The sequence below is a fragment of the Notamacropus eugenii genome, chromosome 2 (assembly GCF_028372415.1).
Source record: "Notamacropus eugenii isolate mMacEug1 chromosome 2, mMacEug1.pri_v2, whole genome shotgun sequence".
Lineage (NCBI taxonomy): Eukaryota > Metazoa > Chordata > Mammalia > Diprotodontia > Macropodidae > Notamacropus > Notamacropus eugenii.
The window spans coordinates 324,310,306-324,322,848 of NC_092873.1; the positions used below are offsets into that span (position 1 = coordinate 324,310,306).

The window sequence follows — 12,543 nt, forward strand, 5'->3', positions numbered from 1 at the left end:
ACTGGTCCCTTCCATTTGCTAAACCACTCCTGCCTCACCCTAAAATATCACTAGCTGGGAGCAGGATCACCTTATTTCAATTATTACATTCAAGCTCCTAGTGTATATTGTAAGGAATGGAGAAGGGCTTCCTTATGGGTTTATTTCAGGTCATTGAGATTTTTCTTCAAAAGTTCCTTGCAGGATTTCCTTACAATTTACAGCCGGGCATTTAAAGACAGTGCCAGTGGCCTCGGCCAACCACTGCCCGCTCACTACCAGTCTTTACTAAGGCAACAGCCATGAGTCCTGACAGATGCCATGTTTCCATTGCAACCATCATGCCCCAGCTAGTGGAGCCTTTGGGTTTGATGTTCTTTTGTGGGCAAAGATATGAATTAAAATCAGTGTGGGAGAGAAGAGCCCTAGCTCAGGTGGCCTGAAGATGCCATTTGGAACCTAGCCCAACAGCCAAGTAAACCCAACTGACAAAGGAAGCTTCAGAGCTGCTCTCCTTGTTATTAGAAACAACCTTCTTGGTGGGTGGGGCCCTCTGAGCTTCTGGCTCAAACCAAGCCTAGAGTTTGGTTTTTTGTTTGTTTTGCAAACCTTGGGGGGGGCGAAAATATTGCCAGCTTGCTTGTCCACTTCGACCCTTGAGGGTAGAAGGGATCATAATGCCTTTCTTTCCTCTGTCCTCTTGTCCCTCCCCCCTCTCCCCAGGGAATAATATATGTCAGCTGTCCTAAGAAGCATGATCTCAGTTTTGCAAATGGATAATTAACCCATTAACAAGTATATTGAATATCTAGTGAATGTCCAGCACTGTGCTAGACACAAGGAAGAGAGGGGCTACTAACATAAAAACACGTGCTGTTTAGGAGTTTACTCTCTAGCTGGGGAGAGCTAGATACACGTGAAACAAATGGAGAATACATTTTAAAAATAAATTTCTGTTGTCGTTTTACATTGCCTACATTTCCCAAATGTATCTCTTCTCTTCTCCCCCATCCACCCACCAAAGAGCCGTCTCATATACTGGAACAATTTGGGGGGGAGAAAATAGTTCATTCATACTAACCAACATATGGGGGAAATCCTCCATAGTATACAGGATTCCAAGCCCATAGTCCCCTGCCTCCACATAGAAACACCGGGACTTGTCTTCTCCTGTCCCTCCCTTGGGGCCAAGCTTGATCATTGTAATTTTGCAGCATTCAGCTTGACTTGTTTTGTTGTGATTGTTTCCATTTTCTGTTGCCATAGTCGTCGTTTTCATAGTTATCTGCTTCTCCTTACTTAACTTTGCATGGGCACATGTGACTTCCCCTTCCCACATTCATCATTTCTTCCAGCTCAGTCATACTCCGTTACGTTCATGTATCACAACTTGTTTGGCCATTTCTTGTTAAATGGACATTTGCTGCATTTCCAGTTTGGGGCTATTGTAAAGAAAATTAGAAGTTAATTAAATGCAGCATTGTGTTGTATGGTTTACTATGTAGTCTAGAGGGGAGAAGGGGAAAGGGAGCAAACAAGCATTTACAAAGCCCCTATTGTGTGCCAGCACTGTGCTTTATAAATATCATCTCACATAATAATACTTTCTCAGAGAAAGGAGAGTTTATTGGTTGCCATGGTATTTGAAAGGAGGAGTCAGAAAGTCAGAGGGCTTGCATTTGAATCCTGACTGCTACATTCACTGCCTGGATGGCTTTGGACAAGTCCCCTAACTTCTCAGCTTCCTCATTTGTAAAATGATGGGGCTCCACCATATGACCTCTAAGATCTCTTTGACCTTGAAATCTATGATTCTGTGATGCTTCTCTCAGCCCCATCATGTGACAGGACTTAAGCCTGTTCATATAGATAGAAGGTAAGGGTGTGAGGGGGGCATTCTACATTAGGACAATAGCATATTCTGAGAAACAGACCCGAGAAACAATAGGTCTTGGTGATAGGGTAGGGAGAAAGAAGTCAGTTAGTACAATTTTTTTTTTCCATATATTTTCTTTCCCTGTCATACTTTGCTATAGGATCAAGACAAACTCTTCAGGCCAACAACAGCAGTATTAAATTAGCTTTAGGTCTAGATGTGTTAACAGAAGAGCTCATGAATTTTTTATTTTTTTCCTCCCTTCCACTCCCTGTTCTATTCAACAAATCAGGTTACCTGCATTGCAGTTTATCCTTGAGCTTTGGGAGCTGTCCCTGGTGGTTCAGAGACATCAGTCCTACTTCCTGCCTTAAGGGAATTCTCCATAGGAAATGGGGCTTTGGGTCCAGAACAGCCAGGCAACTTGCCTATGGATTGTTGTTATCCAAGAGGGTGACTCTGTCTTGGTCGTCCCATTACAATGAAAGGGGAGCTGGGCTGCAAATAATACACAAATCATTGACTTTTGGGACACTTGTCTGCTTTGGTGCTTCCCCTCCTCTTCACCCTTGTGCTTGATGCCTTTAGCCTTCTTTTTGCAGAGGGAGGGAGTAGCCAGGTGTGCAGGAGTCATATTTGCTTTCTGGTTCCCTCATCTGTATTCTCCAGCTCTCTGACATACTCTTCCTCTTTCTCCCTTCTCTTCTCTGCCATAATGGTATATTTTTCTGCTGCCAGTACAGAAGAGACTGATTGGGGCAAGGTGGGCCCCACCTTAATCTGTGGGGGTGTTGACTGATTGGGAAGAGTCTTGTATCTAGCAATTCTGTACCTCTTTCTGGTTCTGGGGCCAAAGGCAGGGACAGAAAAAAAAAAGCCTCAAATTGGCATTTTTAATGTTCTTAGGCCAATTATTTTGTCTTACCTTTCTATTCTTGGGGCACTTCCACAGGCCCCTGTCTTGTGGACAAACACTCATCTTTATGGCTAATCTTGCTATCTGGGGGAATTTTTTAAGGGGATGTACACAATATCTGGTTAGCTTCTTTCTGTGCTTTGCATTTCTACCTGTGTCTTGAGTTTCTGTAGTTTGTTAGTCACTTTAGAAATGAAGGATCCACACACCAGTGTTGCCTCTGCCCCATTTGGAAATGTAGTATTTGGCCCATCAGCAACCCCTGTAGTTGCTCCTGTGGCCAAGACTTTAAGTGAGAAGTGCCAACAATATCTGAAACAGATCCAGTTTGCTTCCCTGAGTGCTCCCCACCAGTAGTCACCTGGTCACTAACATTGAAATTAGTGTGTTTCTTGACAACTCGAAACAACTATAGCCAAGTTAGGAGTCTCAGAGAATGGAATCACCCTGAACCCAGCCTCTTGGAAACCAGTCTTGGGGAAATGCATCAGGGTATACGCCAAGTGGTCTGCACAATTAAAGGATGGGATGGGTTATCTCGGACAGGAAATGGATGTGAAATTAGAGGTTCCCTACTCGTGCTGAGATGAAGTAAATGTGGTCACCTGAACTCATCCTGCCTGCTGGAGGAGTCTATGACCTGAACCTTGATGCAAACTGTGACCTGAAAGCAGAGTATGGCCTTCACACCCCCACCAAGCAGTCTGGTGTATACCCCAATGCACTTCTGAGACTGGCTTCCAAGGGCCTGGATTCAGGTTGAATTCATTCTCTCTGAGCTCTTACCTTCCTGACCCAAAGTCTGTCAATTAACCTTTTATAGAAGCCACTACATGTAGGAAGGGGAGATAAGCTTGGTGGCCCTTGCCTAAACCATCTGAAGAGCCAGCCCTCCTCAAATGATACCAATTCTACAATCAGTCTTTGATTTTGTTCTTTATAAAATCTATTAGGGCTTATTCCTTCTGAAGCTTAAAGGGGCAGGGAGCTTTGCTAGCCTCGTCCTCTGTAACTTATGGCTTATGGTGTGAGGCCATAGCTTTTCCCAGGAGAGTTTGCATTGTGACAAGGACAGTAGCAAGGGTACCTTCAGATGCGTGAAGTGAAGGATCTCTGTTCGTTTGTGCATCCTTGGCTGTGTGTCTCACATGCATCTCACCATATGAAGGCATTCAGCTTGAATAGACAATTATACGTTCCAGTTAAATTTACTGTAAAATACTGAAACCTCTACTCTGGTGATTGACAACTCCTTGGTATAGTTCAGACCTGCTGCTGTGATGAGATTATACAGCTGCTAAGTGCCCAACAGGGAGGTTAGGAGCCCCTGCCCCAGGCTTCAGGAGCAGACCCGGGGGAGGGGCAAAACTCTTGACATGGTGATGGCCTGAAAAGGATTTGTTCTGTGAAGTTGGGGTTCATTCAGACACACTTGAGAATCTGGAGAGTCATATGTGGCCTCAAGGCCACAGGTTCCCCATCCTTGGCCTAGGTGAATCTTTTTTTTCCAATGCCTGAAAAAAAGTTAATTTGGTCTACCTTAGCTTAGGAGGGATCTTCTTCCTCCTCAACTGGTACATATGTAATTTAGTGCCCCATCCTCTCTAGCTATGTCTCAGCACAACAGATGTTTTCTCACACATTCTTCCTTGACTTCTCATGCGGTATAATACCTCTCTGCCTCCACTTAAGAATTAAATAAACCCACTTGCATGGGTAAGTAGTAAAAGGGAAGAGCAGAGAGCCCATCCCATGTTCTTTTCCAGAAGAATACCAGAACCTAGCTTTCTCTTCCTCTATCTCCAGTACATTGAACCTGGCACATTCTCAGGGTTAGCCAGGCTGGTGTTTAACTCTCAAAAACCATGCAACTGATGTGTCAATTATTCTTTTGCTTCCCCAGGGCCTAGATGACTATGGTTCCCGATCCGTGAGCAGGTAAGAGGGCTTTCTGTTTCTTTGTTTTCGACCTTACCTTGGGAGGTATGGAGTTCATTGGCCAGGGAACTGGGGTGGGTTCTTCTCAAAGGCAGAGTATCTGTAACTTGGAAAGACCACCCCCACAAGCATGCCTGGAAAGTAACATGGAACGAGTGGGAGAGAGATCTGGTGGGTAGGGTAGATGGGTTGATATTAGGGATCTGGGCCTACAAATACATTTGTGAAGAAATCATGTTCAGGCTGTTACTCAATCACTGATCTCTAGGGATCCTTTCCTCTGTCAGTGCCCTCATTGGCTCATTTTCAGAACCCTTTCTTGGGGATCTGTTTTTCAAGGTTAGACAGCTTATCTCCAAGCTGGCTGGACAAATCCCTGGGCTACCTGGATGATAGAAGCTCCCTTAGCCCTGTTGCTCCCTCCTTTACTCAAATTAGAAAATATACATTACCCCTTTTGGATTTACATACAATTGTCCTATTGATGATAGATTTCATCCCTATTACTATCTTCCTTTGGTTATGGTAACGAAAGGGCACACAAGTTGACCCTTCATGAGCCCAACCTGGATCTGCTCCCTTGAGGAGTGGCAACTTGGATGCAGTGTCTACAATTTGAGATCACTACAGTAGATTACCAGAGGTTTTCCCTGGACCAACATTGAGCTGGGCATCCAGCTGAGGATATTAGGGTCCCACACCCATCTCATTAGTTATCAGACACTTTAACCCCTGTCCTTTCACCCTTAGTGTGTCCTCTAGTCCCTTTTCCCCACCCTCCTGAGGTGAGCCAAGAAAAGGGGTCTCAATTTCTTGTCATGGAATCTCAGAATTGGAAGGTTCCAACCCCTATCTGAAGTATGAATAATCTCTACACATGAGGCAGACCTGAATGTATAGCATTGGGATTTCCTGTGACTTCTGGGCAAGCTTGGCCCAACTGGCAGACAGAGAGCCCTCTTCCCCACTTGAAAGGTGCGCGGCATTTTCCCAGCTCCAAACATGGGACCCATGGTCACCCTAAAAAAGCAGAGAAAAGAACCCACCAGAGGTGAAGTAGCCCAGCTATAGCTTGTGCTACTACCTTCTCCCATTCTTCTGCCCTGGGCGTGGGGGTCCCTAAAGAAACTAAATAATAGTCCATTAAAGTCTGCCAGGGAGGGATGCCCCCTGGAGCTTCGGAAAAGAGATCTTGCATGGGAAGGGTGGGGGTAGACCTGTGTGCCTGGGGTGCAGGGATGGGGAGGAACAGGGGCTATTGTCCTTGGGATACACCATGAAGTGTTCGGTCTGGCAGTTCTCCTGTACTTTTCTGTTTCACAGTGGCAGTGGGACTCTGGTCTCAACAGTGTGAGGACCCCTTGACTAGAAATGGCACCTGCTGCTTTGAAGAGATTTTCTGCTTCTCTTTCCCCTCCCCTCTCCTGCCTTGATTTCTCTGATTTATTTGATCTCTCCCTTTTTCTTTTCCCCCTTCTTCAACTCATTGGTTTGTTCTTGGGTAGACTTTTTTTTTCCCCCTTGCCTTTCGGTTGGTGACATTTTAAACTCTGTGATCATCAAGGATCCATGGTGCTGCTTCATCTCTATTTCTTTATCCTTCGTCCCTGCCCTGCCTCCGACTCTGGTCCAAAGCCTTTCAGAGTGCAAACTGCCCAACTGGGGGCTGCTCCCTTGGGGAGTGGCAACTTGGATGCAGTGTCTACAACCTTTCTGCTGCCTCCTTCTCCCGCATACTTTTGGATGTTAACAATGCACTATCCCTTTTCTAAAGCTCTTTCCTGAGCCATGTTTAGAGTCTGAAGGCAAAAAATAAAAACAAACAAAAAAATACCCCATCTCCTCAGCAGATAAAGGACTCCCTCCATGGCACCCCAAAATGCAAACACACTCATACACACCATGAAACAAAACACATCCAAACCCAATATGCATGGACTATGGTGTACGTACTGTTACTTTTATTTTTAATATGACTTTCACTGGGTTCACAGCCCAGTTTCTTTATTAGGAAAGGGAAGGCAACCTAAAGGCTCTAGAGAGACTAAGGTCGTTCTCTTTGAGGGCAGGCTTGAAATGTAACCCCCACCCTTCAGCCCATCCTCTTATTCCTTTGCCCATGGGTGGCATATAGAAAGGTGGATTGTCAGATTTTGGCCCACTAGGAAAGCTGGCTGGCTCTCTGAAGGAGAGCTGGGACATTAAGCCCAAGGGGCCGATCAAAAGCATCTTTCTCAATGAAGCTGTTTTATAAGTGTACATAGACTATATATGTATATATATATATCTCTTTTTTGTAGCAGGGTATTGTTACCTCACTTAGCGCACCTGGGTAGGGGCTGGGGAAGGAATATGCACCTGACTAAAGAGAATTCCAAAGACCTTGATCGATTGATCGATCTATCTATCTTACCTATAGTGATAGATAGATAAAGATTATAGGTATAGATATATATATATATTTTTTCCTCCTTCCTTTTGGAATTATTCCTTAAACCAGCTTTGCAGATTAGTCCCTACCATGTGCCAGCCCTCCTTCCTTATAGGGGTGTGGTAACACAAATGACATTAAATGATTGGACCTCATTTCTCTGGGCAAGTGGCTATTTGCAAGGCTGCTTTAAAGACCCGGGCCCCAGGCTGTCCCTTTATAGGGAGGGGTGGGGTAAGCAGGCAGTCTCCTGTTGCATTCTTTCCTAAATGCTGTCCATCTTTTTGTATGTCTTGGTCACTTTAGAAACAAACACATGGGACTCAATGGCTACTGGTATTGTTTCTTCACCCACTGAATTCTGTCTGGGAAGTGAGTGAAGGGCCAACAGCCCCACTTTACCCTTTCCGTGTTGGTGAAAGCCTTCATTGTGAAGCCGTAGACACTTCCTTTTCCGGTGTGATTTTAAAACCTCCTACCTACCTGTTGATTAGGATGTTGTTGGCAATACATGATATGTAGAGAGAGAAAACAAGAGAGGGGTTCTTGTTTTATGTTAAAAAGGGGCGGGGGGAGGGGGAAGGCAGAACACGGACCTGTGTACTAAGAACCCTCCGTGTTGGGGTGATAATGTTGCTAAACGATCTTAAATCCAGGGGATTTTCTGCTCAGTGGATTGAATGTATACACAAAATAGCAAAACTTGTATGAAGATTGTAAAGTACTGAAAAATCTTTTTTTTTTCCTTTTTCTTTTTCCTTTTTTTTTTTTATCTGAAGAGAAACGTGCCCTGTACTGGAGTAAATTGTTTGAATAAAAGTTTTATTTATTGCATTGAGTTGGGCTTCAGTGACTTTTTTGAGTTTTCATGTTGTCAGTGACCAGACTTGGGTAGTGGGCATGTGACAGAAGAGATTGCTGCATATCTAGACATGCCTCCACAAAACACTTCTGATGCCACCTCATGCCATGGAGGTGTGATCCTGGCTTCTCAGAGGCTAGTCCATTAATGCACAATCTCTGATAGCATCTAAGCAAGCTGCAAAAGCCTCAGATATAGGCTCAGTGATGGACTAGGCATGCCTATTAACCATGGACCACCATCTTCCCCAAGGGTGGAGTGGCAGCACATCACCACTATGTCACGGCTACAGCGTGATAAATTTTTTTGGCTGCATAAACTCTTGAAGAGAAGCTACTCCTTCATAGAGGCCATGCATGTAGACATGTATGACAGTATGATATGGAGAGAGTTGTTTTTCTCTTTTCCCTCAGTGGATCAGTGTTTCCAGTTCACTGGCATTATTTCTCTTCTCTGGATAACTCCTCAGAAATAATATTGTGAGAGGGAATGGTTAATGACCTGACAGCCTGGCAGGATAACTTGGTAGTGTTTTTATGAAAAAAAAAAATGGACTAGCTGATGTGAATGTAAGCCTGGGATAGAGTGTGTGTTTGTGAGGGTTGGGGTTGGGGTGTAGGTGACCAAGTCCAGGGTTTCCATTACTTTGATACTTCAGTTTGAATGGAATTGAAGAATGTGCCTTCTAGGGGTATGGGGTCTAATAAGGGGTATTCGATGTTTTGCTTGCTAGGCTGCTCTCTTCCTCCCATTGTGTGGCACACATGCTTCTTGAGCTTACAAGTAAACTCTTGGTACCACCTGAGCAGTTGACCTAAAGGAAGAGAATGTTTGATTTGCTATTTCTTTCCCCTACCTACCACCCCCAAGGAGGCTGAGGCACCCTTGGTTTCCTTACCATTTTTTTCCTCTCCAAAGGGTAAAATGTGTTTTTTATTTTTTTCTCAGCAGAAGCAGTGTGCAAACAAAATTTTCAGTGCCAAAGTGCCAACAGCTCCATTGAGCTCCTCGTTTGTGCTCAGATTAGCAAAATGCCCGTTTGCTTACCCAGGGTGTATAGGCTCTACCTCTCATACCAACCGCATTTTGTTTTTATTGCAGCGCTGATGTTGAAGTGGCCAGGTTTTGAACTGCCCCCCTGACTAGAGTTAGTAAGTTGCTCCAAGTTTTCATGTGCCAAACACCCTCACTCATGCCCCGGTGGCTCTGGACAGACTCCTCAGATGATGGCCTGCTTGAGTATCTACCAGGATGGGTGGGGGTGGGCTGGAAGTGGTGGGGATACAGCACTACTGACCCCACCTCAGCACGGAGTCTGGTCTGCTCTCATCTCTGAAGCTTGGCGGCCAATGCCTGAGAGTCTGTTGAGAGCCGTGGTTTCTTCACTTGGCTCTGGTCCTCTGCTTTAAGCTAAATCCATTGGGAAAAGGTTGATTCCCTCCTTGGGCCCTGAAAATGGATTTTCCTCCTTCTTCTTCCCTTTGCCCTCCTCTCCCCTCCATTCACTCTAGAAGCTTCTGGTTTCTCTGTTGCCAGTCAGCCACACGTGTAGCTGCACACCCATGCCCAGAATGACCCTGGTTGGCCTCAGAATCTTCTCTCTGCATCACTCCTGGGGTGTGGGGTCTGACTAGCTCTTTGGGATTTTCTCTCCGGCTGCTGCTGAGCCCTTCCCAGTGCTATGCTTCTGCCACCAATCAGGAATGAGTCATTTACCAGTGATCAGGCTTTCTTCAGAAATGCCATCATTAGTTCTCATCCAAAGCAGTTTAACCTGCTTGAGGATTTCCTTTGGTGTGTCTTGGCTCCTTGTATCGATGAGGCCCACGGCATTTAGCTTTTTCTCAAGTGCCTCTTTCATCTGCACAGTTTGGCCTGAGCCTTGGCCCCTCTGAAGTAGGTGAGTATTGCCTGGAGCAAGCAGGCCTGGGGGTGGAAATGATGCTCCCTCAGCCAATGAGCAGGGAGGGGTGTGGTATCCTGAATCCTGAGCTGGAGTTTCCCACTCCAGTCTTGCCCCAAGCCTCAAGACTGGCAGCATTTTGTGGTCAGTTTCCAAAGCGTTGCCATCTGATTGGACATGCTACCCAGGGAGCCAGGAGATGAGTGTCTATTCCCCTCACCCCGGCAATACACACACTCCCTCTGCAAGTTTAATCCATCGAGTGAACCTTGAGCAAAATGTTCATTTGGTTGTCTTGGCTAGGAGCCTGTCTTTGTGTAGGATGTGAAGTAGGTACCTAGTTGGAGGTGTGGATGAGTTTTTGTTGTTTTTGTGTCTGTCGGAGCTCAGGGTCACGTTGTGAGAGTCACCAACCGTCTGGCCACTTTGGCTGAGCTGAGGGGATCCTGTGCCAGGGGCCCTAGGAGGCCAACTCCTCTGCCCTCTGCTCCCCGCTCAACTCAGCTAGTATAATTCTGTTCTTGCTTGTCTGTGGTTGTCCACCCCACTCCCCACCCCACCAACTTCCTGCTCTTCCAGCTGGGTTCCAACATGTTTTATCTAATCTCCCTGCCTCTGTTTTCAGAATAGTTCCCTGGCCCAAATTTATAGAATGAGAAGAATTAAATTTCCCAGGCTGGCTGTCTAGCTTAGAGAACTGCTGCCTCCATACCAGCCCTTATTTTGGAGAGAAATCCCTGGCAGCCCAAGGAATAGATGGTTTCCCCTTGAAATAGGTCATTAGAGGGGCAGTGAGAGGATGACCTCATTGCTATAAATAACACCTCTAACAATAATGGCTTATATGAATATAGCATTTTATAGTTATAAAGCACCAAATTAGATTTCGTTTGATCATCCCAAATAGCCTTGTGAAATACTGAGGGTGGGTATCGCCGCCATTTTGCGGATGAAAAAACTGAAGCCCAGAAAATCTGAATAACGAAAAGCTTGATCAAGCCAGGATTACAAGTCTCCTAACTTGCAGATCTGTCCCATGCTCTCAGACCTGATGGAAGGAGAGGCAGCACTCACATCTGCACCTGCCCCCTACCACTGCCACTCCCCAATCTGGGTCCCCTTGAAACAAATATGAATGATTTCATTTCCCTCAAATTCTCCCACAGCAAGCCTAGCAGCCAGGCCTGAACAGGAACATCTCTCTTCCTAAGATCTAACTTCTAAGCCCCAAGCTTAGACACTTTCAATCATGTGGCAGGGTTATGTTTTCTAATTGCTGGCCTGGCTTACAGATGTCTCTGTCCCTTCCCTTCTCTTTATTTCTGACTCTTCCCCCTCTACCCTTACCACTTCATTCAAGGTGGACTGCCCCAAGTATTTTTCCCTCCTTCCCCTTTCGCAGAGTAAGCCATATATTGGGGATTCCATCAAAATTCTGCCTTCTCCCTACCCTGAATGGGGTAGGCTAGGCTGGGCTGGGCCGGGCCAAGCCCCCATCACTACTCCCAAGGCCTGGTCACCAGCCAGCAGGGCTACAAAAGACGTTCAAAAAGAAGACAATGAACAAAGTTCTAGACCATATTTGTGGCTGAAATCTTGGACCCTACTTGGAAACAGTATAACTGCTTTCAAGTTTGGGACTGTCCTTGACACATTCCCTCCAGTTTTATGCTAGGAGAGGTGTAGGAAGTCCAGAAGAGGCCTGGACTCCTGTAGCTGCTAGCCAGGATTTTGGCTTTCCTGTTGAGGACAGTGGAGTTCAGTGCCATCTACTCTAGATTCTGTGTGCCAATATAGCAGGGTCATCAGTCAAGGACAGTGCCCAAACTCCTGCTAAGTGTAAGGCCACTTCTGTTCACATTTTCTCTTCCTGAGGAATTGGTGCAAGCAGATGTTTCAGTGAGTTTGTCCTCTCAGCACCCTAACCTCCACCCCTATACCCCTTAGGTGAGGCCCACCCTGGGAGGCAGGGCAACTCCAGTCCAACACATCTAACACAAGAATCTAACACATCAAGATCTAACACATCAAGAATCCTCTCCAAAGAGACCACTCCACAAGAGATAATTAAGTATTGATTAATCCAAGCCTTAATTTTGCTGATTTCTTGCAATTACAGTTAACTTCCACCCAGAGATGACACTGAGTTGGGTACAGTATTAGAGAGTTACCATTTTGGAAACTGCTAAGTGTTTCATTATACACTCTTTTTAATTTTTTTGTAATTTTCTAGCGCCTTTTACAAATTGAAGGTCACCATTAGTTTTTAAAATGTAAAAATGTTCTTAAATTTGATCATTAAATGTGTTTTACATTATTCATTTTTTATGAAGGAGGTTGGAGCCATAACTTCATTTGTGTGGCAGAACTTTCGGTGTGGAAACTGCCTTTAGTTTATAGCTTTGTAGCAGATTACCTGGAGCCTTGAGAGCTTCTGTGATTTGCCTGTGACACATACAAATTGGTACGTGTCAGAGGTAGGGCTCAAACCTTTCTGTTCTTCTTGACTCCAAGGCCAGCCCTCTAGCCTATACATTTATGTGTGCATGTGGGTATATGTAAATGCATGTATATATTGGTTTACCATATATACACATATACACACACAGTTTTACCACATAACGATATATACATATAT

At 45.2% G+C, this 12,543-nt stretch overlaps 1 protein-coding gene across 6 annotated transcripts in view; it reads left to right on the forward strand.

Annotated features, from left to right (window-relative positions):
• The window catches only part of BAIAP2 (BAR/IMD domain containing adaptor protein 2), a 170,734-nt gene that overhangs the window by 149,966 nt on the left and 8,225 nt on the right, over positions 1-12,543 (forward strand). For 2 of the 6 annotated variants that reach the window (XM_072645274.1, XM_072645279.1), the window contains one exon: positions 4,675-4,709. In XM_072645274.1, the coding sequence (XP_072501375.1) occupies positions 4,675-4,709 (35 nt within the window). Of the gene's footprint in view, positions 1-4,674; positions 4,710-6,032; positions 7,979-9,103; positions 9,154-12,543 lie in introns of those variants that run through there. The other 4 variants (XM_072645276.1, XM_072645275.1, XM_072645278.1 and 1 more) reach the window with 4 other exon arrangements.